At 47.0% G+C, this 26821-nt stretch overlaps 2 protein-coding genes across 2 annotated transcripts in view; both read right to left on the reverse strand.

The window, feature by feature from the left end:
- Nucleotides 1-26821, reverse strand: part of LOC148646899 (protein NLRC3-like) — a 1251308-nt gene that overhangs the window by 1135810 nt on the left and 88677 nt on the right. The window lies entirely within an intron of this gene.
- Nucleotides 11631-21109, reverse strand: LOC148646924 (thiosulfate:glutathione sulfurtransferase-like). Its single transcript, XM_088608998.1, has 4 exons — nt 20923-21109; nt 15251-15376; nt 13590-13752; nt 11631-12918 (listed from the first exon to the last, which is right to left on the reverse strand). Exons 1-4 carry the CDS (start codon nt 20933-20935, stop codon nt 12864-12866), a joined length of 357 nt encoding a protein of 118 aa, XP_088465124.1. The 5' UTR covers nt 20936-21109; the 3' UTR covers nt 11631-12863.

Raw genomic sequence — 26821 nt, forward strand, 5'->3', positions numbered from 1 at the left:
GGCAGCTCCCTGAACCCCTAGCGAGGGAAGGGGGGAGCGAGCAGGTGTCCTACACCTACCCCCAGCGAACGATTGTAAACATGCCGATAGAGGGATTCCTCAATCAGGAGGTGTGCAGGGTGGACCTGAACAGTGAGAATAGGGTAACAATCCCAGATCACTCAGGTGCTCCAGATGACCACTCAGCCGAGGGTCAGGCATGCTCCACCGCTGCACCGCCCCCTGCAGGGTTCCTAGAGCACAGGCATGAACAAATCGAAAAAGCAGATGCCCTGGAAACGGAGGAGCAGCATCAGCCGCTGCGTCAGATCTCCCCAGATTTCCAGGAGGTTGGTGCCCAAGATGCCACATGGCATACTGAGGAAGACACCATGTACATGCTGCGCCAGCTTAGAAAGGCAACAGTCACCCAGAAGGAGATGACTGGGATCAGCCACCCGAAAAGACTTTTGGGAGGACTGATTGCTGCCGCCACTGTTGCACGTTTGCTTTTTCTGGTAGGTTTGTGTGCTACTGGCACTCTCACCCTGACTGCCCCAAGAAGGCAGGTGTCAGAGATGCCAGAGGGTAGTGACAGACTGTATCAACAGCAGCAAAAGTTGGAAAGCTTAGGGAAAACCCTACAGGCAACTTCCTATGCAACAGGGTTAAACCTTATTCCCCAAACAGTGGACATGATTGTTGGTGTTATACAGTGGGTTTATGCTTGTGTGCAACAGGCCAGAATGTTGACACAAGACCTGTTAAGGGAGTTTAGTGCCACTGTAGCCAGTCTAACCATGGCACAAATCCCAACCCACTTGATTCCACTCTTCTCAGTAGAGGAGTATGTGACATTAACCCCATCGCTCATAGCTCACCCAGAAGGCAAACCAAGATTGAATTTGGTTCCAAATCTTGAGATGGGTATGGCTACCAAAGCTATCCATTGGCTGTGTCTAAACGATTCACCAATGAAGGGTGTAAAGCTACTAACGAGCAGAGGGAGGTTAATGAACCCCATGAAGAGCAGGTGGGAAGTAAATGGCTGGTCAGCACACCACATTTAACTGACACTATGACTTGTGATGGGCATGATACAGCTACCACAATGCAGCTATCTAACCAATAGTTTTCCTGTAAGTTCCCGAGGAGGCCATAGTACAGCATGGTAACTTAACACTGTACGGTCTGGAACCAGACAATATAAGACCAAACTTGAGGTCTAAGATGCCTTCAGGTGCCACACTATTCAATTGGATAGAAATCCAAGAAACAGTAAGCCCTGAAGAGGTACAGGTAGTTAGTTTGCTTTAATGGAACAAACCTCCAAATCACCCTAGCAGATACCCAACACAGGTGTTGTGGTTTATCGGGGGCTGGGAACAGGAACTGTTGTTATTGTAACACTACTGCCAGGTAGCTGGATCATGACTGACAGTGTACTCTGAATGATGTAGTCTCACATCAAGATGTACTCTGGGTAGCATGAATGAGTCAAAGGTAGCATGTCAAAAGAAAGGAAGTGACTTCTCCCCAAATATCTACCACAGAGGTATCAGATATTGACAGTGAACTTCCTGATGTGTAATTCCTAGACTTAGATAATGTCTCCTACCGTGTTTATACATACTCCAGATGTTATTCATCCTGTTTGTATCCAATGCTGGTTCCGGTATGAATTCTCGAGGAGTAATGTAGACATTTAAGATTAATGTTCTAATGACAAGGGACATCACTTAACTCTGTTTTGTTTTGAAGGCAACAACGCCTCAGGACCTCGTGACCTTCAAAAAGGGGGGATATGTAGTGGCGAGGCTTAATAATAAGGCAGAATTAAGTGTTTCTGAGCTTTCCCAAATTAGGCCTCATTTCTCTGTTCATCTCTGTGGTGCAGCCACAGAGAAACCATTCATGCAAGGTGATTTAAGGTCCAAGGACAGCTCCCAAAGGGGGATGCACTTAGCTAAGCCTGGCTATCATGATCAATGGTCACCCATTGGCGCCTATCTGTCTAGGGAGTGCCAGTTGGACATCTGGACTGGATTACTAAGTGTCAGGACTAAGTGACTCATATCTCACCTTGATCAACCAATCAGGGACTGGTAGGGCCGAGTAACCCACGTGGGACTCTGATGCCCATGGAACTTTCAGCCAATCAATGAGCTGAAGTTCCTCCAGGTAAAAACAGGCAACACAGAGAGCCTGAGAGAGTTTTCAGATTCAGAACAAGATTCAACAGGAGAATTCCAGGGCAGGACGGCCCAGGAGCAGAAGGCTCCCAAGGGCAGGACATTCTCACAGCGCGCCTCCTGACCATCCTGAGACTCAGCCCGGACAACCACGGAACGGCCAGTGTGTCCGAGTGCCAGAACTTTCCTTTGTTCTAAGAGTCTAGAGTTGAGGTTGCCAGGGAGTAACCAGCAGCAGGCCTCGTGAACCGGTCGGAACTGTGGACAGCTGAATTACTATTCAGAACTAGCTCTTCATCAGGAACGAACCGGTCCTCTTCCTGACTTGCTGGGACCCACAGTCATCTTTTCTCCTGTGCACAAACTTTGCTAGTTAAAGCCAACACTAACTAGCCGGTCAGTGAGCATCAGCAGCGCACCGTCGCAAGCCGCACAGCACAGCCTGGCACCGAGCCAGAGAGCGCGGATTGGACGGCAACAAGCCTGCAACTGTTTCTTTGTGCCCGCAGATGATCTGAATCCCCAAAAATTGGATGAGTATTCAACTTCAATGCATTACAGCTCGAGAATTCAATTGTTATCCAAACCAGTTGATATCAATTTAATTCCTAAGAGTTATGTACTTGTTTTGAGTATCTAATGTAGAAGTTGTAACCAAGTTCACTTTACGAAACGGTCTTAATGAATGATATGCTGAACGTATGTCCTCTTGATATGTGTAACTCTTTGTAACTGACCGAATATACCTTTTGTATTCTGATAACCCTCTCGATAAGATCTGTTAGGTTTATATGCATATTCTATGTATTAATAAATGTATCCTCGTGTATTAGTACCTGTGTGTGTGCGTTGTTTGAGTTATATCGCATGGTTGGATTCTAAAGCCACCAAAAGAATCAACTTTGTGATTTACTGCTACAATTAATAATTGTCTCAGTAAATGCCCAAACCCTACAGAACTGGTGCCTTCAGAGAGCCACTATGATTACATATTTGGCGTCCCTGAACCGGTTTTCTCTACATTATTTGGCGTCCCTGGGTGGGCGTGGCAAGACTGAAATGAGTCAACCAAGCGGAATAATTCAATATAAAACGCCGCGGGTTTCATACACGACAATACAGTGTGCTGAAAGCTGAAAGGAAAAAAGTTCCCCTTGCTCTTTAAGCAGTGCTTGATTGTTTTGTGATCTTTTGCGATCTACCGGGTTGATTGCATACTTGATCTTGTGGTTTTCTGTGGTAAAACTGTGATTTCGTACTTAAAAGTGATACTCTTTAAGTTTAACGATGGTTGCAAAAAGGTCTGAATTCGAGTCGCTATTAAGCACTCTCTCTAGCAGCGACAAGTCTGACCACGATCTCTTCCATATCTCCGTCAGCGGAGAAGCTAGAAGAATAAATCTCCATTCTCTGAGAGAGCTAGCGAAGGACATAGAGAGATTTGACCCCGCAGTGTCAGAGAATAATATCGAGAGTTATATTCAAGACCTCAGGTATAACCTGCAGTACCTGCCAAACGCCACAGAACAGGAGAAAGTGTTTCTGGTCAGGAAAACTACCAGCAGAGCTGTACATGAGTGGATGGCTAGGCAGATGAAAGAAGTCTGCAATGACTTTGAGCAGCTATGTCAAGCACTTATCGAAGAATACAGTGCGTTTATTGACCCGACTGCTGCGATAGCCGCCGCTCTTAACATTAAGCACGAGAGAGCAGAGTCCCCTTGCGAATATTACGAGAGACTTAGACGAACTTATTTTGCAGGGCGAAATGATGAGGGTTGCGAAGAGAACACACATTTCAAGGGTTTATTCATTGCGAATCTCCACCCATCAGTCAGAAAGATGATCTTAATGCATACAGATGCACAGACCATGAAAATGACTGATATTAAGAGATTCGTGCAGAAAGCCTGGGAGTATGATGTCCAAAGTCGCTCTGAGCAAAAAGCTGTTAAAGCGACTGTGTTCGCCGTCAGAGCCAGCAGGGTTAATTCCCCCCTGCTCGAAGGAGCACAGGCTCCTGAGCTGGCTAAGCCCCGTTCCAAAGCACTCACACAGGACCGCACCCAGCGTCCTAAGTGCCATGAGAACACCGGGGGAGGGAAAGAGCTAGAAAAAGCTGAACAAAAGGATTCAGTAGCCGCCCGCCTGGCCAGGCTTGAACAAGCTTTATTAGGACAGGGACAACCAATCCCCAAGGCTGCCGGAAGCGTGAATGAGCTGATACTCTCCACTGGAGGAGGCGGAGACCCGCCCCCTCTCCCTCCCTCAGTCTATCTGATTGAGCGGAAGGGTTCCTGCCTGGATAAGGTCAGCCACTCCCAAGTGAGTGCTGACTCCACCCCTGAAGTCACAGAGCAGGCAGTAAAACGCAGAGGAAAAGCAAGAAGCTTTTACCTCAAGGCTGCCATGGGAGATGTCTTACGCAGTGAGACACTGATTGACACTGAGGTTGAAAGGTGTTTGATGTCACACGGCAAGCTCAAACGGGTAGAAAAAGAAAAGGGCATGGGACTCAGAGAGGAACCTTTGGTGGATCACCAGAAAGGCAAAGTGTGGAAACAGGTCAAGGCTCCTAAGCCTTCTGTACAGAAGGAGAGGGGGGCCAAGAGGCAGACTGTGCTCACACAGTGCCCACCGAACACAGAAGCCTATGCGGAGATTCCTTCTGTTCCCTCTGGACAAGAAATAAAAATATTTCCTTGTTCCCCGGATATACAGGGAAGTCGTGTCCCGGCTGAGGTCACAACAGCCTCCATGCCACAGGAGCGGTGCTCCAAGCAGCCGCCTGATCCACCAGGTAAAGCACACACCTTTTACGTCCCTAAAGAGGAGCAGATCTCCCCACCTGGCGATGAAAAGGAGCTTTCCCTGTGCACCCTGGCACTCAAGAGGGGTCAGGACCACCACCCCGCAGTGGTGGAAGGGATCCAGATGGCAGGAGAGCAGGTTGGTGATGTAGCCCTCACCCTTAGCCCTGAGAGGTCCTCTATTAGTGAGGATCTGCTTGAGCAGCTGTTGCAGGGCCACCGCCAGGTGCCCCTGGTGCAACATTCACAGGTTAGACAGGAGGTCCAGCTGGACGCTGAGACTACTGCACTGTGGACACACCTGATCCCAGATGCTGATTCGCTCTGCTGTGACCCAGGGAACCTGCAGTCAGGTAACATTATTTCTCACAACTACCAGGTAGTAAGTGATACTGACCTGATTGTTCCTGCCTCAACGGCAGGGTTGCCTACACACCCAGTCCCCCAGAAGGGACAGGGAATGAAAGCCGAGCCGGTTTTCTTACAGCCACCAGCTCAGTTTGTCAGTCTGAGTCTGACCAACAGTGGTTCAGCCAGACTGGAGCTGGATGGTCAAGCCACCCGCCTGCCAGTGCAGGACATCGCAAAGAGGGGTGTCAGAATCCCCGCCTGCACTGACATGGGCCTGGTGAGTGATAGTGAGTTCAAAGACTGTGAACTAGCTATCCCAGTGCTGGGGCAGCTCCCTGAACCCCTAGCGAGGGAAGGGGGGAGCGAGCAGGTGTCCTACACCTACCCCCAGCGAACGATTGTAAACATGCCGATAGAGGGATTCCTCAATCAGGAGGTGTGCAGGGTGGACCTGAACAGTGAGAATAGGGTAACAATCCCAGATCACTCAGGTGCTCCAGATGACCACTCAGCCGAGGGTCAGGCATGCTCCACCGCTGCACCGCCCCCTGCAGGGTTCCTAGAGCACAGGCATGAACAAATCGAAAAAGCAGATGCCCTGGAAACGGAGGAGCAGCATCAGCCGCTGCGTCAGATCTCCCCAGATTTCCAGGAGGTTGGTGCCCAAGATGCCACATGGCATACTGAGGAAGACACCATGTACATGCTGCGCCAGCTTAGAAAGGCAACAGTCACCCAGAAGGAGATGACTGGGATCAGCCACCCAAAAAGACTTTTGGGAGGACTGATTGCTGCCGCCACTGTTGCACGTTTGCTTTTTCTGGTAGGTTTGTGTGCTACTGGCACTCTCACCCTGACTGCCCCAAGAAGGCAGGTGTCAGAGATGCCAGAGGGTAGTGACAGACTGTATCAACAGCAGCAAAAGTTGGAAAGCTTAGGGAAAACCCTACAGGCAACTTCCTATGCAACAGGGTTAAACCTTATTCCCCAAACAGTGGACATGATTGTTGGTGTTATACAGTGGGTTTATGCTTGTGTGCAACAGGCCAGAATGTTGACACAAGACCTGTTAAGGGAGTTTAGTGCCACTGTAGCCAGTCTAACCATGGCACAAATCCCAACCCACTTGATTCCACTCTTCTCAGTAGAGGAGTATGTGACATTAACCCCATCGCTCATAGCTCACCCAGAAGGCAAACCAAGATTGAATTTGGTTCCAAATCTTGAGATGGGTATGGCTACCAAAGCTATCCATTGGCTGTGTCTAAACGATTCACCAATGAAGGGTGTAAAGCTACTAACGAGCAGAGGGAGGTTAATGAACCCCACGAAGAGCAGGTGGGAAGTAAATGGCTGGTCAGCACACCACATTTAACTGACACTATGACTTGTGATGGGCATGATACAGCTACCACAATGCAGCTATCTAACCAATAGTTTTCCTGTAAGTTCCCGAGGAGGCCATAGTACAGCATGGTAACTTAACACTGTACGGTCTGGAACCAGACAATATAAGACCAAACTTGAGGTCTAAGATGCCTTCAGGTGCCACACTATTCAATTGGATAGAAATCCAAGAAACAGTAAGCCCTGAAGAGGTACAGGTAGTTAGTTTGCTTTAATGGAACAAACCTCCAAATCACCCTAGCAGATACCCAACACAGGTGTTGTGGTTTATCGGGGGCTGGGAACAGGAACTGTTGTTATTGTAACACTACTGCCAGGTAGCTGGATCATGACTGACAGTGTACTCTGAATGATGTAGTCTCACATCAAGATGTACTCTGGGTAGCATGAATGAGTCAAAGGTAGCATGTCAAAAGAAAGGAAGTGACTTCTCCCCAAATATCTACCACAGAGGTATCAGATATTGACAGTGAACTTCCTGATGTGTAATTCCTAGACTTAGATAATGTCTCCTACCGTGTTTATACATACTCCAGATGTTATTCATCCTGTTTGTATCCAATGCTGGTTCCGGTATGAATTCTCGAGGAGTAATGTAGACATTTAAGATTAATGTTCTAATGACAAGGGACATCACTTAACTCTGTTTTGTTTTGAAGGCAACAACGCCTCAGGACCTCGTGACCTTCAAAAAGGGGGGATATGTAGTGGCGAGGCTTAATAATAAGGCAGAATTAAGTGTTTCTGAGCTTTCCCAAATTAGGCCTCATTTCTCTGTTCATCTCTGTGGTGCAGCCACAGAGAAACCATTCATGCAAGGTGATTTAAGGTCCAAGGACAGCTCCCAAAGGGGGATGCACTTAGCTAAGCCTGGCTATCATGATCAATGGTCACCCATTGGCGCCTATCTGTCTAGGGAGTGCCAGTTGGACATCTGGACTGGATTACTAAGTGTCAGGACTAAGTGACTCATATCTCACCTTGATCAACCAATCAGGGACTGGTAGGGCCGAGTAACCCACGTGGGACTCTGATGCCCATGGAACTTTCAGCCAATCAATGAGCTGAAGTTCCTCCAGGTAAAAACAGGCAACACAGAGAGCCTGAGAGAGTTTTCAGATTCAGAACAAGATTCAACAGGAGAATTCCAGGGCAGGACGGCCCAGGAGCAGAAGGCTCCCAAGGGCAGGACATTCTCACAGCGCGCCTCCTGACCATCCTGAGACTCAGCCCGGACAACCACGGAACGGCCAGTGTGTCCGAGTGCCAGAACTTTCCTTTGTTCTAAGAGTCTAGAGTTGAGGTTGCCAGGGAGTAACCAGCAGCAGGCCTCGTGAACCGGTCGGAACTGTGGACAGCTGAATTACTATTCAGAACTAGCTCTTCATCAGGAACGAACCGGTCCTCTTCCTGACTTGCTGGGACCCACAGTCATCTTTTCTCCTGTGCACAAACTTTGCTAGTTAAAGCCAACACTAACTAGCCGGTCAGTGAGCATCAGCAGCGCACCGTCGCAAGCCGCACAGCACAGCCTGGCACCGAGCCAGAGAGCGCGGATTGGACGGCAACAAGCCTGCAACTGTTTCTTTGTGCCCGCAGATGATCTGAATCCCCAAAAATTGGATGAGTATTCAACTTCAATGCATTACAGCTCGAGAATTCAATTGTTATCCAAACCAGTTGATATCAATTTAATTCCTAAGAGTTATGTACTTGTTTTGAGTATCTAATGTAGAAGTTGTAACCAAGTTCACTTTACGAAACGGTCTTAATGAATGATATGCTGAACGTATGTCCTCTTGATATGTGTAACTCTTTGTAACTGACCGAATATACCTTTTGTATTCTGATAACCCTCTCGATAAGATCTGTTAGGTTTATATGCATATTCTATGTATTAATAAATGTATCCTCGTGTATTAGTACCTGTGTGTGTGCGTTGTTTGAGTTATATCGCATGGTTGGATTCTAAAGCCACCAAAAGAATCAACTTTGTGATTTACTGCTACAATTAATAATTGTCTCAGTAAATGCCCAAACCCTACAGAACTGGTGCCTTCAGAGAGCCACTATGATTACATATTTGGCGTCCCTGAACCGGTTTTCTCTACAACTGTAAACAGGCGCCGTCCTTCTGATTAGACGTCAAACCGAGGTCCTGACTCTCTGTGGTCATTAAAAACCCCAGGGCGTTTCTCTAAAAGAGTAGAGGTGTTACCCCAGTGTCCTGGCCAAATTTCCCCTCTGGCCTTTACCCATCATGGCCTCCTAATAACCCCCCTCTCTGAACTGGCTCCATCACCCTGCTCTCCTCCCCACTGAGAGCTGGGGTGTGGGGAGCAAACTGGCGCCTCATCCGGATGGGGCTGCACACTGCTGGGGTGTGGAGGGGGATCCCCATGACCTGGAAAGAGCTCCGAGTGGAGGGTCCCGAAAGGCGCTATAGAAGTGTAAAATGATCAAGATGATTATAATGAGAACAGCTAGGGCGATGATTATAAATAAGAATTAATGGGCGAATGTTAATGGTGACGTGCGGGACTCAATCTCACATCCCGATAGCCTTCAAGCTGTAGCACTGGAGCATAAGGATGCCGGCTTTTAAAATCAAGCTGGGAACGCTGAAGTGTTGAGGTGTCGTCGATAGCTCACCGGGGACACCCACATCCAAGGAGTGAGCGCGTGGAATTCTTGGTGCGACACTGTGCGACTGGCTTAACCTGCTTGGTTAATGGACAGGCCTCCTGGCCATTGGAGGCTTGAACCCCCCCCCCAGGAGGCATCAGCCCAGGGGCACCTACAAGGCTGGAGGAGGGCCGCCTGAGACAAATGCGGGCAAACGCGAGACAATTGTGGTGCTGTGGCTTGTCGTGAAGGGGCGCTGGTCTGCAGTCGGCGAGAGTCTGTGTTCACATCTCCCGAACGAACTGTGGTCGGCGAAGATCTCGGTTCAAATTGGCTATACGGCTCTGTGGTTAAGGATCTGTGCCTGCGGCTGGGAGGTTGCCAGTTCGAATCCAGCAGCCGGCAGAGGAATCCTACTCTGTTGGGCTCCTGAGCAAGGCCCTTCACCCCAGCTGCTCCAGGGGTGCTGTATAAATGACTAACCCTGCGCTCTGACCCCCAGCTTCTCTCCCTGTCTGTGTGTCACCTGGAGAGCAAGCTGGGGTCTGCGAAAAGACACGTTCCTAATGCAAGAAATTGTATAGGGCCGATAAAGCAACATCATCATTATTATTAAATGCAAAGGCAGGTGTTTCTTGTCATTATAGAGAGCTTATTTCCGTAATGATGGCGATCTGTTACAGCTCTCTGACCACCTGCTACCTCCCGCGTGTGGCTGAAGACCACCTGACACGGACCCAGACGCCTGTAGGCCGAGGAAGCGTCAGGAAAGAGGGGTGTGGCAGCTGAAATCGAGCTCCCCCCGTCTGTAAGAGCGCCCCCTAGGGACAACATCCGAGCAGGCAGGCTGCAGCACCATCAGAGTGGCAAAGGAGCAAGTTGGAGGGAAACATTTCATCCTGAGGAGAGGAGATCATCTTATTGATCCGATCCCTTTCAGCCAACTGCTGAAGGCAACGGTCTTGATCGAATTTTAGTCAAACCCTTAGCTAGGGTTAGGATAATTAGAAAACATGGAGGATGTTTGATGGCATGGTTGTGTTCTAGGACAGAAAGGATTTTTAGGAAAAGTGATATTTCAATATCATCTTCACAATTTGTTTCTTGCCTATATGGCTCTCTGCACTGCTTTGCCCTAAATGGGAATGATGACTTAAAAGCAAAAGTTTGAAAGAAAAGGCTTCAGCTTTTCTGGCATTTTTAACTGTTACAGCTAATATGTATGGGCTATTCCTGACTCTTAACCTATTTAACCCTGAAACAATGCTCATGGAGAACACCGTTCAACACTGCAATTTCTAATGACAATTTCTAATACTCTTCAAAAAAATAAAAATTTAGCCCAGTTCAAGGCCTAAAGGCGATTTAAAAGAGACAGCCAAAAAGGAACGGTTTAAAATATTAGAAAAGTGCTACGTTAAAGGAAAGGTGGCAGAGCTTCCGATTAACCGAGGGGGGCAGAGACGGGGGGGGGGGGGGGGAGGAAGGTTATACTTCAGAAGCAGAACCGTAAAGGAATAAAACAAATTCACCCTCCCAAGACGCTTAAGTCCAAGCGGAGCGAAAGTTTGGGCTCAACCTATGGAAGCCCTTTTCCGCCAGGGAGTAAAAAAAAACGTGCTATGGTAACTCAGAACTGCGACTTTATATCTCACATTTGCGACTTCGAAAAAGCCCATATTTCATTGTCCTCTTGTTATTGTAACGGATTCGGGTTCTAGGGCTTGTGCCCTCGCCTCTCCCACCCTACTTCGTGCCTCCCTGCATGGGCCCGAACCCAGGTCTTGCCAGCTGAGCTAAAGAATTACTAAGTCGCTTCCATACTAAACGGCTCGAGCAGACTAATGAAGGAAAAAAAAAACTCGGGAAGAGAAAGCAGACAGCGCACCAAGACTCAAAGATCCAAAGATGGGAAAACCTACCTGTGGGGGAAAAAAGATTAAAGAGAACCAGCAGGAGAGAAAGACAGAAAAATAAAACGTCGCAACAGATCCGCCCCGACAGCAGCCACCAGCTCGGCTTTCCGACACGCCGCGCAGCGTCAGAGAAACACCGGATTGTGATCCAGGGGCGGTAGAAGGTGAAGGTGTTTTTTTTTTTAAAAGAGAGAAACCGCACCAAGCCCAAAGTAGAAAGACCCTTGAAAAACAGAAAACAGGGCCGGCTCCTTCTCAACCATGACGGTGTCTCGTTTCTTTTCGGTATGGAATACAAAACGTTCGTTTTGTTTTGTCAAGCCTGTCGAACAAAAACAACCGACCAGATGTCCTGAACGGAAAATGGCTTTATTTCAGTTCCATTTTAACAATCTAAAATAAGGACGTTTTAGCATCTCCAGACCTCGTGAACATACACGCTGCTGTGCAGATGTCTGGGATATATTGCATTTGGTAATTTCAGGCTTAAAGAGACTAAAACCGTGTCTTGGATCTACAGTAGTTTCTCTTTGCTGTGAATAATCATATTACATATAGATCAAATTTAAAGGCGACATTCCTGCTAGAAGCTAAGAGCTTCACAGCCTAATTGAAGACAACAGTGTTGACCGATTAGCAATATCGGAAGGCTCTGTAGTCAAAGCAACACGAATCTTCATCCTATTCCTGCCGGATACGGCGCTCAGGAAGTGCTTATACTTGTTAGGGCAGCTGTCCTGGACTCGTTAATTACGGTTTCTCGTTAATTACTGAATGCGCTCGTGAATTCGGATTACACCCTGCCTCTGGTATTGTCTACTTCAATTTCATGCTTCATGCTTCATGCTTCATGCTTCATGCTTCATGCTCCATGCTCCATGCTCCATGCTCCATGCTCCATGCTCCATGCTCCATGCTCCATGCTAACAGACTGTCCTGACCTGTGTTTCTGCAGCCCAGCCAGAAGCCTTTTAAATTTTCTAAACTATGTATAGAGAGGAGAGGACGCCTTTAATGAGGACACCCGCCTACGAGCCAATTAAATCAGATGGTTAAAGCCTGTGAGATCAGCCACTGCAACACTTTCTGCTGGCCGCTCATTAGTAGTTTATCTCGTGACCACGTCGTTAAGCAGTCTTGCCGGAGGGAATTTAAGATTTAACTCGATGATGACATTTGAAACCTAGTTTTCCCCCCACACCGAGCAGCAGTACTAGATCGGAGCTATTCAAAATGCTAGAAAACTCGAGTGAAACTGTTACAGTAGGTACATTTTTGACGCTGAAAACGTTCATCTGCTATTGTGAATCAATCTATGAATTGGCTTCATCTGCTCTCCTCCCCCCTAAGAGCTGGGGTGTGGGGAGCGGACTGGCGCCTCACCCAGGTGGGGCTGCACACTGGTGGGGGTGGAGGGGATCCCCATGACCTGGAAAGCGCTTTGAGTGGAGTGTCCAGAAAAGCGCTATATAAGTGTAGGCATTTCCACAGCAGTGTGTGTGTGTTGATCACTTTCGCTAGGTACAAGTTCGGAATACAGAGATCCAAAAACCCGCAGGGTTTTTATAGCGATGCGGGCAACTTCAGCACCTCTCCTTCTCTGCCCACTCCTTGTATCCGCCAGCATAATTCCGGGCCCTGAAAGTAACGAGAGAGAGAGAAAACACCCTCAGTTACGAAGGACTCAAGAAGCAGCAGGAAAAAACACCAGGTGGCGTGCACTGTGATGCACTGCAGAGCAAGTTTCCCTTAAAAAACTTCAAATACCGTTTCCTCTCAATATTATTTCCTGGTTTCCCTGCCGAAGATGAACTGAATTAGTTTCATCACTACTTACATGACATAACTGCAATAACAACTTTCAGTCATCCCGGGAGCTAAGCTTGAACTGACCCGATCGGTATTCTCAGTGTCCACCACTAGGAGGAGCTCTTCCCAACACACCTACTGGTCATCCCCACCCTGGGAGAACCCTGATCTTTCCCGGGGGAAACTCCGAGGAGACCCCGGCTCCAACTCATAGACCAAAGCTGTCGGGAGTACTTCCTGGCGTCGACTAGTAGGAGGTGCCCTTTATCACCAGCGCCAGCAATTCCTCATCGACACCCTCTAATCCAGTGACAGGGTGCTGTCGGACGGGGTGATCCATCCCAGATGTGGCTTGCTCATCAATTAATTACCAAATCGAACCAACGGGATTAATTAATCAGATAGAAGGAGCAAATTAGCGGCTCAGCAGCTGATTGCAAGGCCTGTACTGAAATAGCTTTAAGAGGCACAGGGCGAAATGGATCGCCAGGAAAGCATACTTCTCGAATCCGAGGGCGCGTGCTGTCTCTGTGGCCGTTGCTCCTCGGCGACCCATCTGACAGTGGAAGACGAGCCGGGGGGCGTCTGGGGGGGGCTTCTGCACGCCGTACTTGTCCTGGAAGGCCGCCGGGTCCAGGGCCAGCTCCCGCTCCACAGCGCCCACTACAGGGCGGGAGAGGAAACGCGCCACTGCATTACAAACAGAACTGCAGAGCTGGGAGGTCAGACAGTCCCGGTACAGTACAGTCCCTGGTATCCGGAAGAAACGGGGACGAGGGTGGGGTTCCGGGTACGAGGCCTTTTCGGATAGACGAGATTAAAGCAAGCGGGCACGCAGTGAGGCCGAGCAAAAGCTCAGGGCACCTTCACAGTGATATAAACCTGAAAGGAAGTCATGTAGGACATAAGGGAATGGAAATATAGTCAAACAGAACCAGATTCCATTTATTTAATTAATTAAATCATTGTTTTTATATATATAATTTTAAGTTCAGATCACTTTATCGGCCATATACAATTTCTTGCATTAGGAATGTGTCTTTCCACAGACCCCAGCTTGCTCTCCAGGAGACACAGACAGGGAGAGAGAAGCTGGGGGTCAGAGCGCAGGGTTGGCCATTTATACAGCACCCCTGGAGCAGCTGGGGTGAAGGGCCTTGCTCAGGGGCCCAATGGAGTAGGATTCCTCTGCCGGCCACAGGATTCGAACCGGCAGCCTTCCAGCCAGTGGCACAGATCCTTAGCCACCGCTCCAATTACTTATTTTATTAGTAATAAAATGATAAATGATTATTAATCATCCCCTGATGAAGCTTCAGCAACATCATAAATTAAGTGTGGGCACTTAAATATGAATTCACTTTTAATTTTAGTATCTAACCTAAAAGTTTTTAAAAAAACAGTCTCCGAGAAGACTCCTCAGGCTTCTGGGTGGGAAAGTGAGCAAAACAATGCGATAGGTGCAGGACTTACATTATCGCTCAGATTTGAGTTTTTTATTGGTTATTGATTTTTTTGATCGTTCTTTGAAGGGAGTTGACAGTATATATGAAAGACCCAGCTGTGCTCTAGCCTGTGAGAAACCCAGATGATGTTAGTCACGGTCTTCTGGCTCAGAATGTTACACATTTTTTTACACAAAGAGGTCAAAAAACATAAATCCAGACCAGGGAGGGGGCTTTAAAACTCCTCTGTCCCGGCTGCTTTCTAAGAAATGGCTGGATGCCATCCATCGGTCAAGACAGGAGGCATCACTTTACACAAAGGGAGGTGGGGGTGTGGAACAAGCTGCCCAGTCCTGTGGTTGAAGCCCCTACCTTGGCTGCTCTCAAGACACAGCTTGATAAGATCCTCCAGTCAGGACAGGAGGTCCTTCTTTACACAGAGGGCGGTGGGGGTGGGGAACAAGCTGCCCAGCCCTATGGTTGAAGCCCCTACCCTGGCTGCTTTCAAGACCCAGCTGGATAAGATCCTCCAGTCGGGACAGGAGGCCCTTCTTTACACAGAGGGTGGTGGGGGTGTGGAACAAGCTGCACAGCCAGGCTGTTGAACCCGACAATCTGTTTATTTTTCAAGAATGGGCTCGATATGGCTGAATGCCCCCCCTCCTATCGTTAGGACTTGCCTTGTGTTTTCAAGAGCCGGGCTGTAGGAGGCTTACCGGGAATGTGGATAGAGCCCAGAATTTTCCCCTTGTCCACCTCCTCTTGGGTGCGCACGTCAACCAGCAGCAGGTCCGGGCTCTTCCCCAGGAGGGCCTTGAGCTCGGAATAGGAGATCACTTTGCCTGCAGGGACCACAGACCCACGAGACCCATGTAGTTATCACTGTGCCTTTCAGGGCAAACTGTATCAGACAAAAACAGCCAGGCCAGCTCCTCACGTGTATTCCAAAACAGCACAGGCTGTCTTCCGCCCAATGAGCACTTAAACAGCAAGCATGGAGTAGAATGGAAAAAATAATAATTTGCGTCTAACAATTTCTGTTCTATTCATGCACAGAACAGCGGCCATATCACCCTGCAACTCACAACTGGCAGCCCCACTGGAGCTCAGCAGGTGTGAGCCTGGTCAGTACCTGGAGGGGAGACTCCTGGGAAAGCTGAGGCTGCTGCTGGAAGAGGTGTTAGTGGGGCCAGCAGGGGGTGCTCACCCTGCGGTCTGTGTGGGTCCTGATGCCCCAGTATAGTGACGGGGGACAGGACACTGTAAACAGGCGCTGTCCTTCTGATGAGATGTAAATCCTGACTCTCTGTGGTCATTAAAAATCCCAGGGTGTTTCTCGAGAAGAGTAGGGGTGTTACCCCGGTGTCCTGGCCAAATTTTCCCCCTGGCCTTTACCCATCATGGCCTCCTAATAACCCCCCTCTCTGAACTGGCTCCATCACCCTGCTCTCCTCCCCACTGAGAGCTGGGGGTGTGGGGAGCAGACTGACGCCTCATCCAGGTGGGGCTGCACACTGCTGGGGGGTGGAGGGGGATCCCCATGACCTGGAAAGAGCTCCGAGTGGAGGGTCCCGAAAGGCGCTATAGAAGTGTAAAATGATGAAGATGATTATAAATAAGAATTAATGGGCGAACGCTAATGGTGACGTGCGGGACTCAATCTCACATCCCGATAGCCTTCAAGCTGTAGCACTGGAGCATAAGGATGCCGGCTTTTAAAATCAAGCTGGGAACGCTGAAGTGTTGAGGTGTCGTCGATAGCTCACCGGGGATACCAACATCCAAGGAGTGAGCGCGTGGAATTCTTGGTGCGACACTGTGCGACTGGCTTAACCTGCTTGGTTAACGGGCAGCCCTTCTGGCCATTGGAGGCTTGAACCCCCCCCCCCCCAGGAGGCATCAGCCCAGGGGCACTTGCAAGGCTGGAGGAGGGCCGTCTGAGACAAATGCGGGCAAACGCGAGACAATTGTGGTGCTGTGGCTTGTCGTGAAGGGGGCTGGTCTGCGGTTGGCGAGAGTCTGGGTTCACATCTCCCGAACGGACTGTGGTTGGCGAAGATCTCGGTTCAAATTGGCTATACGGCTCTGTGGTTAAGGATCTGTGCCTGTGACTGGAAGGTTGCCGGTTCAAATCCGGCAGCTGGCAGAGGCATCCTACTCTGTTGGACCCCTGAGCAACGCCCTTCACCCCAGCTGCTCCAGGGGCGCTGTATAAATGGCCAACCCTGTGCTCTGACCCCCAGCTTCACTCCCTGTCTGTGTGTCTCATGGAGAGCAAGCTGGGGCCTGTGAAAAGACACGTTCCTAATGCAAGAAATTGTATAGGGCTAATAAAGCAACATCATCATTATTATTAAATGCAAAGGCAGGTGTTTCTTGTCATTATAGAGAGCTTATTTCCATAATGATGGTGATCTGGTACAGCTCTCTGACCACCTGCTACCTCCCGCGTGTGGCTGAAGACCACCTGACATGGACACAGACGCCTGTAGGACGAGGAAGCGCCAGGAAAGAGGGTGCTACAGCGGAAATCGAGCTCCCCCCGTCTGTTAGAGCGCCCCCTAGGGACGACATCCGAGCAGGCAGGCTGTAGCACCATCAGAGTGGCAAAGGAGCAAGTTGGAGGGAAACATTTCATCCTGAGGAGAGGAGATCATCTTATTGATCCGATCCCTTTCAACCAACTGCTGAAGGCAACGGACTTGATCGGATTTTAGTCAAACCCTTAGCTAGGGTTAGGATAATTAGAAAACATGGAGGATGTTTGATGGCATGGTTGTGTTCTAGGACAGAAAGGATTTTTAGGAAAAGTGATATATCTTCACAATTTGTTTCTTGCCTATATGGCTCTCTGCACTGCTTTGCCCTAAATGGGAATGATGACTTAAAAGCAAAAGTTTGAAAGAAAAGGCTTCAGCTTTTCAAACTGTTGCGTTTGGCATGTAATGCACTGGCATTTTTAACAGTTACAACTAATATGTATGGGCTATTCCTGACTCTTAACCTATTTAACCCTGAAACAATGCTCATGGAGAACACCGTTCAACACTACAATTTCTAATGACAGAATACTCTTCAAAAAAGAAAAAAAAATTAGCCCAGTTCAAGGCCTAAAGGCGATTTAAAAGAGGAGGGTTTCAAATATTAGAAAAGCGCTACGTTAAAGGAAAGGTGGCAGAGCTTGCGATGAACCGAGGGGGGGCAGAGACGAGGGGGAGGAAGGTTATACTTCAGAAGCAGAAATTTAAAGGAACAAAACAAATTCATCCTCCCAAGACGCTTAAGTCCAAGCGGAGCAAAAGTTTGTACTAAACCTATGGAAGCCCTTTTCCGCTAGGGAGTAAAAAAAAAACGCACTATGGTAACTCAGAATTGCGACTTCGAAAAAGCTAAAGAATTACTAAGTCGCTTCCATACTAAACGGCTCGAGCAGACTAATGAAGGAAAAAAAAAAACTCGGGAAGAGAAAGCAGACAGCGCACCAGGACTCAAAGATCCAAAGAGGGGAAAACCTACCAGGGGAAAAAAAAGATTATAGAGAACCAGCAGGAGAGAAAGACAGAAAACAACGTCGCAACAGATCCGCCCCGACAGCAGCCACCAGCTCGGCTTTCCGACACGCCGCGCAGCGTCGGAGAAACACCGGATTGGGATCCAGAGGAGGTAGAGGGTGAAGGTGTTTTTTTTAAAAGATAGAAACTGCACCAAGCCCAAAGTAGAAAGACCCTTGAAAAACAGAAAACAGGGCCGGCTCCTTCTCAACCACGACGGTGTCTCGTTTCTTTTCGGTATTGAATACAAAACGTTCGTTTTGTTTTGTCAAGCCTGTCGAACAAAAACAGATGTCCAGAACGGAAAATGGGTTTATTTCAGTTCCAGTTTAACAATCTAAAATAAGGACGTTTTAGCATCTCCAGACCTCGTGAGGATACACACTGCTGTGCAGATGTCTGGGATATTTTGCATTTGGTAATTTCAGGCTTAAAGAGACTAAAACCGTGTCTTGGATCTAGTTTCTCTTTGCTGTGAAGAATCATATTACATATAGATAAAATTTAAAGGCGACATTCCTGCTAGAAGCTAAGAGCTTCACAGCCTAATTGAAGACAACAGTGTTGACCGATTAGCAATTTTGATAGGCTCTGTAGTCAAAGCAACACGAATCTTCATCCTATTCCTTCCGGATACGGCGCTCAGGAAGTTCTTCTACTTGTTAGGGCAGCTGTCCTGGGCTCATTACGGTTTCTCGTTAATTACTGAATGCGCTCGTGAATTCGGATTACACCCTGCCTCTGGTATCGCCTACTGCAATTTCATGCTTCATGCTTCATGCTTCATGCTTCATGCTTCATGCTTCATGCTTCATGCTTCATGCTTCATGCTAACAGACTGTCCTGACCTGTGTTTCTGCAGCACAGCCAGAAGCCTTTTAAATTTTCTATTTTCTATATAAAGAGGAGAGGACGCTGTTAATGAGGACACCCGCCTACGAGCCAATTAAATCAGATGGTTAAAGCCGGTGAGATCAGCCACTGCAACACTTTCTGCTGGCCGCTCATTAGTAGTTTATCTCGTGACCACGTCATTAAGCAGTCTTGCCGGAGGGAATTTGAGATTTAACTCGATGATGACATTTGAAACCTAGTTTTCCCCCCACACCGAGCAGCAGTACTAGATCGGAGCTGTTCAAAATGCTAGAAAACTCGAGTGAAACTGCTACAGTAGGTACATTTTTGACGCTGAAAACGTTCATCTGCTATTGTGAATTAATCTATGAATTGGCTTCATCTGCTCTCCTCCCCACTGAGAGCTGGGGTGTGGGGAGCGGACTGGCGCCTCACCCAGGTGGGGCTGCACACTGGTGGGGGTGGAGGGGATCCCCATGACCTGTAAAGCACTTTGAGTGGAGTGTCCAGAAAAGTGCTATATAAGTGTGAGCAATTATTATGATTATTATTATTACGAAACTAAATTATTACAAATTAAATAGAAAGAGAGTTGACAGGGTGGTTAGTCTTGTTGCCTTGCAGCACCTGGGCCCTGGGTTCCATTCGTGGGCATCTGTCTGGGTGGAGTTTGCACGTTCTGCCTATTTTTCCATGAGTTTCCTCCCACAGTGCAAAGACATGCTGGTGGTTTCATTAGTTTCTGGGAAAACTGGCCCTGGTGCGAGTGTCTGTGTGTGTCCTGTGATGGACTGGTGTCCCGTCCAGGGTGTACCCCGCCTTGTGCCCGTTGCTTGCTGGGATAAGATCCGGTTTCCCCGGCGCCCCTGACTTGCCAGAACCTGTTCGAAGCTGGATGGGTCCGTTTTTCCTCGGCATTGTGGTGGAACATGAACACCAGGGGGCGCTCGTCTCGGGTATAAAAATCAGTGCCGTCCATTAATCTTTGAGGGCGTGATGCTACGACACACTGACAGAGCGGTGGTTTAAAACAACGATTGTTAACCTTTGCAGCTTCCGCCTCGACTTACTGGGATATGCGAACATTATTAATAAACACTAATTTATGAAGACCACAATGATGCTCTTCTCTGAAAGGCGATGAAGACTGTGATTGTTAAGGTGAACGAGAGCAGTACGTTTCGCGGTAGGATTGCCATTCACAAGACTTCACCACACTGTACTACACCTGAAGGAGGCTTCACAGCCGAAACGTTGCGATTTCTGTCTTCTCCTTTCAGCCGGGAATAAACCTATTACTCGCTCCTTTGCAGACTACGCCTGCTGACGCGGCTCCCCACCTGAGCTACTGTGCCACACCGTGTGTTGAAGTCAGGAAAGTCCTCAGTCGCTCCCAGCTGCACATTAATTCAACAGCCTACTGTCGGAACTAGCAGGGAACTGAAATACAGCCGCTCTGGACCCAGGTGGAAAATTTGAGTATTAAACCGCAAAACGAAACGGCCGATTCACCTGCGGCGTTAAACATACAAATGCATATATACTTCAAGGTGGGTAGGAGTGATTTTTTGGTGAAAACGTCTGAACGGGCGATCGGCAGCGTTTGTTCAATCTGAATGAGATCAAATCATAGTCCGAGCGAGCCGTGTTCACAGCCGGCGCCTCCTGCAACATAGAACTCAAGTTATATCGCGGAAATACACAACTCCGGGCCAAGTTGACACAAAAATGCTTAAGATTTGTTGCCTCCTATAGCGACTGCCTCAAGCGATCGGGCCAAAACCCAGCCTTGTTCGCGCATATGTGGAATACAGGTCCGTCTGTCACAACTTCAGGGGTGAAACCCCCCTCCGTTTCGCTACCGATCGCTGTCTTAGCTTCCGCCTGCAGTGAGGGAAGCAGCGGTTCGGATGTGTGAAACTCCCCGCCCTCTCCGATAAGTCTGAAATGAGGACACCGGCGTTCAACAGGGCGAGGCTAACCTGGGTCCGACATCGCGTCCGCGGCGGGTTCAGCTCCAGCAGCGCCCGTGTGTGCAGATAGAGAGACGGTGAAAGCTGGCTCTTGGCCGTTTTCACTTGTTGCTGCTCATCCAAATGCCCTGCGGACTCCCCTCTCTTGTGAAACCCTGGTAACTATGCAAACTCCTGCTACCGGTTGGGTTGGGAGCTCAGGAAAGCACAGCGGACGCAGGGGGTGGGACGTATCGCAATTACTCGGAACGCAGTAGTTTTTAAAAAAAAAAAACCATCGCTAACTCATACAGCGCAGCGGTATAGATACATTCCGGTGTTTCATTGCTAACGATCCCCTGCTTGTTGGCGCCCTGGGGGGCAACCTTGTTGTGAAAGGCGCTATAAAAAATACATTGGAATATTGGTGCATGTAATGCGGTCTGTGTGGGTCCTAATGCCCCAGTATAGTGACGAGGGACACTAGACTGGAAAGAGGCGCTGTCCTTCAGATGAGACATAAAACCGAGGTCCTGACTCTCCGTGGCCATTAAAAATCCCAGGGTGTTTCTCGAGAAGAGTAGGGGTGTTACTCCGTTGTCCTGGCCAAATTTTCCCCCTGGCCTTTACCCATCATGGCCTCCTAATAACCCCCCTCTCTGAACTGGCTCCATCACTCTGCTCTCCTCCCCACTGAGAGCTGGGGTGTGGGGAGCGGACTGGCGTCTCACCCAGGTGGGGCTGCACACTGCTGGGAGTGGAGGGAGTCCCCATGACCTGTAAAGCGCTTTGAGTGGAGTGACTAGTGAAAAGCGCTATATAAGTGTAAGCAATTATTAATTATTATTATTACATTCCCCTCGCTCCCACACCTGAAGCACTTAATGGATTCCGAAGTCACGAATACAACATAATCACAGCTGTCAATCCAAAATTTAAGGGCCACATTGATCTCTTCTGTGGGATTTTTTTAAGATGATGTAGACTTGTCTCCGGAAAGAGACGACGTGCTTCAGCTGAGGTCCCCTGCAGCCCAGGGGGACCCTCCTGATCAGAGAGACCACCTGTCCATACCGGAGAGGGTGATCTTTCGAGCCGGGACCGCGAGAGGCAGTACCGGGGTGAAGGTGCCGTCCAGGACGATCCCCTATACCTCCACTCATGCGGGAAGCGGACCTGATGTTCCTGCAGCCCACGACCTCCCCGACCGCAAGAACGCACCTCTCCAGCGGACAGAACTCCGCAGGGGAGATTTTCACACCATGGCGTCGAGTTAATTTCTCGGAGAGGTCTGGAGGATCAGAGCCTCCAGAACCAGCCATGATGTGAAAATAAACCCAGCTATCCCTCCAAAAAAGACAGAAAAACAGAAAAACACAAAACCAGTGAAGAAACACCGCCACACGATTCAAACACACCGAAGCTCCGCCCACTCTCTCACCCAGTCTCACGGGAAACACACACAGAGAGAGAGGGGTGAATACAGAGGAGAGGAAGAGTGTGAGAGAGGAAGAACAGAGTGGAAAAGAGAGAGAGAGAGGAGAGGAAGAGTGTGAGAGAGGAAGAATAGTGGAAGAGAGGAAGAAAGTGGAAAAGAGAGAGGAGAGGAAGAGTGTGAGTGAGGAAGAATAGATTGTAAAAGTGAGGAGAGGAGAGGAAGAGTGTGAGAGAGGAAGAATAAAGTGGAAAAGAGAGAGGAGAGGAAGAGTGTGAGAGAGGAGAGGAAGAGTGTGAGAGGAAGAATAGTGGAAAAGAGAGAGGAGAGGAAGAGTGTGAGAGAGGAAGAACAGAGTGGACAAGAGAGAGGAGAGGAAGAGTGTGAGAGAGGAAGAATAGAGTGGAAAAGAGAGAGGAGAGGAAGAGTGTGAGAGAGGAAGAATAGAGAGGAAGAGTGTGAGAGAGGAAGAACAGAGTGGAAAAGAGAGAGGAAGGAATTTTGTGTGCATTTTTAGTTGAAAAGACATATTCTTAACGTGAATCTGATTGTCCCTTAGCTTACCAAAACCAGAATCAGGTAAGGTAAGGGACAATGAGTTTCACGATACCAGGGGGACAGTGGGTGTTCAAGTCTCCCGTAAACAATGTCTCTTGTCAGATTATGATGTCAGTTCATTTAATAATGTTGTTGAACTCTCTTCAGCCCAAATACAGAGGAGCCCAGACCCAGAATGTTACACATACTGACAGAGAGTGATCTCATTGTGTGTGTTTGGATTTTAACAACTATTATTATTGTTTGCTAGAACCAAAACAAATCTATGTTAGACATTTTCATCTTCAGCCAAAAAATACAAACCTGTGTATGTAGTGTGGTGCAGGTTCTTGTCCCATCCTACTCTTGGTCCAGGTTGGAGAATTGCACCGATTCTGAGTCTTGTTAGCTGGTATGGATGGGTTTGGGGGTGTTGATACCAGAGTGGTCCAGGAGGGGGGTGCAGGTGTCTCCGAGGCATTCTTGTTTTTCTATGAGTTCAGGTTGATTCTGTTGGTTCTGAGTGTCTTGGTTACATCCATTAGTGTGTATAGATGAAAAAGCTATTGAAGAGCACCCCCCACCCATCTCGGTGGAAGTTGCCATGTTCAAAAAATCCTAAAAAGAGAATTAAAGTTTTACACAACAAAGCAAGACTGTGAAAGGTCAGGAGGCCTGCCTAGTGAGCACAACACTTGATTACAGTAATAAAATCATAAAAAAATAAAGAAATGTTCCACAACTCAAAGCAAGGTTGTATAAGGTTAGGGGAGCTGTCTGGTGTATAAAACACCTGGTTGCAGCACTGTGGCTGTTGTGCTTGAAGAGCTATTGACTCGTGAATAGCACCCTCCTATCCACCTGTCTAATGGTGCCATATTGAAAAAATCATAAAAAATAAAAAAGGGGCCACAGCCACAGTAAGGTTGTATAAGGTTAGGGGGGCTGTCTGGTGTGCAGAACACTTGGTTTTAGCAGTGTGGCTGCTGTACTTGAAATGTTATTGAGCCATGAAGAAGACCCACCTATCCCAGTGTATTACCTGTAGTGTTATCTTCAAAAAATCATAAAAAATAAAGAAAGGCTCCACAACCCAAAACAAAGCTGGGAAAAGTCAGAGGACCTGCTTAGTGTGCAAAACACTTACTTGCAGCATTGTGGGTGCTGTGGTTTAAATACTATTGGTTTGTGAATAGAATACCCCTATCCCAGTGCATTGTGCCACATTAAATAAAAGCACGAGAAAAAGAGATTCAGAACACAAACAGTGTCAGTGTTCTGTGTAAAAAGTCGGTTTGAACATCATGGGAGCTGTTTTTAATAAGCTGCTGAGTAAAGAATATTTGAATCTTCCTGCTGTCAGTAGTATTGTGAATATAGTTGACCCTAACCTGAATGAAAACAAGACGTAAAGAAAGGGTTTCAGAAATCAAACAAAGCTTTATTCCTGTGCTTACAGTCTGGGTAATTGGAGACTGCGCTGTTATGCTTCCTATGGTCATCTACGGGTTTTTGGCAAGAAGCTGTATTGAATAGTATTCCCCCGGGTTCCAGTTAGTGCTTAATTACACATCGATGAAAAGGTTTAAAAAAAGATAATTAGCCCACTGATAGTTTGATGTAGAGGCTGTGGAAGTTTCCACAAGTCGTGCTCTTTAAAATGCATTTGGTTTGAAGGCGTTCTGTGCTTCCATTGCGACGATATGGACAAAAGAATATTCGTGCTTGGTAAAAATAATGTCATAAAAACAAAAAAGTAAAGGCTCAGAAAGCATTCACAATGTATTTTATACAGAAAGCAAGTGTTTTTGTAACTCTAAGAGGTTTCGTGAAAACGCTACAGGCGTGCCAAAATCATTTTCGAACTTCAAGCTAACTTTACCCCGGTCACGATAGAAGCAGGAAGCAGAAGCAGGAACCGTTGTCAGAAGGAAAGAAGGTGACTCTTCATTGTTATTAAAAAATGACTTCGATTCGAACGTGTTGTGATATTTAGAAATATAAAAAGTCAATAAATTATCCATATTATTGCTATTTTATTTTTTCAAAGAAATGTTTGTTAAAAGAAAAGTCATGGCACCAGCTGGATTTGAACAGCTGACCTGTTGCTTACAGGTCTAGCACTTAGACCACCACACCACTCACATGAGGTGTGGTGAAACAGCCCTACACATACAGTATCAATAGACATTGTACAGTATATACTATTGTGTTGCAGTATATGAATATAATTATATCGTTATTAATTTCTTTAGATATGCGATTCTATATTATATTCCCTATTAATCAAATTCTAAAAGTATGCTTGTTTACTCCGGTATTGAGCGTATTCGCAGAAAAGCTTAAAACTACCACTTTTTGTACACGTTATTTCACATGTTAGTTAAAGACTTCGATGCTTAAAATGTTTAGGGAGAAATACTGGTGTGTATTTTTTCTTTAAAGTACCGAGACCAGCCATATACAGTTTACATACTGTACTGTAATACTGTATGTTTATGTTCCAAAATTAATATCGTTTCTGGCCTTCACACACGTTATGCTCCTATTCTTTTTATTCTCAGCTACTAAGATTTCCCTTCAGTGGTAAAATTCCATATGAATATTCAATACTAAAACGGGCACAGTAAAGACATTTAAATCTTTCTATGACCGACCAACTCACCACGAGTGCCCCTGTCGGTCAACCAATCACGTACCGCGGTATGATGCGCTTGGACGTGCGATGACGTAGCCAAATTCCCGCGGTACGTGTTTGTACCGCGCACTTTGAATGGCTGCGTCTGTATACTGTATTTGACTGATAGCGGTAGCTTAAATTAAAGAAATTTACAACAGTATTGCACTTTCTTCATCAACATTTTATGCATCAAACTCTTTAATTCGGTCACTTACTGTGGTTATTTTGGAAAGGTTCTGACAATATACTACAGTATATTAAGTTTATATATTTTTATAAAAAGCTATAATGTTTTAACCTGTTCTATGAACACTTGCTGTCGTTATTTCAACATGGACTTTTTAGAGTCTGCTTAATATAATATGAAATCGCATAACTAAAGACATTAAAACAATATTAATTTAAGGATCTAAATGCAATGTATTTATATAGCTGGTAGTATTACCGTATTCCACTTTCTTTGTAAACATCTGCATCGACTCATTGACTTGTGATTACTTTGGAAATTCTGACCTGTCTGTTTCAGCTGTCTTTCCGAGTGGTGTGTTGGACCAATGGGTTTGGAGAGCTCCTCTCCCCCCAGAGGTCTGTGTTTTATTCTTGCTTATGGTAAAAGTTTTTCTTTTAACAAACAAACTCCTTTTTAAAAAATAAAATCCTAAATATTATGTACACTATACTTTACTTTTTATTGTTTTATATCACAAAGTATTCAATGTTAAATTATATCAATAGAAACATGAATGAGCAAAGGTGAATACTGTCAACAGTGGGAGAAAAAAACAGTTCAACTGGTTTAATTCGGTTCAATTCAAAATATTAATTCTTCCAGTGGGGCACTTTAAAACAAGCCTTAACAACAGGCATTAAAATAAAACTATAATTATAATAAATACAATCGAAAATAACAAAGTGGTATTAAAAAGACCGCTGAAACTGAACTATAATAATGTATCTGATCACTATTAACAATATTAATTTATTATTAATAATAAAGAATAATTTCAAACATCTTCAACATTTTAATTTTTAAACGTTTGAAACACCTAAATTTTGTTAACATAGCATGCGTTTCATACGGGAAAAATCACGTTCTCCTGTCTTCCTGTGGTGTGAAGCAGATCAGCAGGTCGCTGAGAAAATAGCGCCCCGCCCACTGAGCTCCGTTAGAGAAGAGGCAGAACTGAGAGAGAGAGGAGGTGTGGAGCTCAGCAATACAGAATGAGCCATCTGCAGCCTGGATCGCTTTCAGCACCGAGCGTATCTGCATAAAATTA

Source organism: Lepisosteus platostomus, chromosome 16, assembly GCF_059453375.1.
Source record: "Lepisosteus platostomus isolate fLepPlt1 chromosome 16, fLepPlt1.hap1, whole genome shotgun sequence".
Lineage (NCBI taxonomy): Eukaryota > Metazoa > Chordata > Actinopteri > Semionotiformes > Lepisosteidae > Lepisosteus > Lepisosteus platostomus.

Bases quoted from the DNA above. Each gene is read 5' to 3' on its own strand.
- LOC148646924 (XM_088608998.1), bottom strand. The intron at 13,753-15,250 runs GTAAGCCTCCTA...CCCGCCCTGTAG, and splicing joins GGGCTCTATCCACATTCCCG to TGGGCGCTGTGGAGCGGGAG. The intron at 12,919-13,589 runs GTATGCTTTCCT...CGTTACTTTCAG, and splicing joins CGCGCCCTCGGATTCGAGAA to GGCCCGGAATTATGCTGGCG.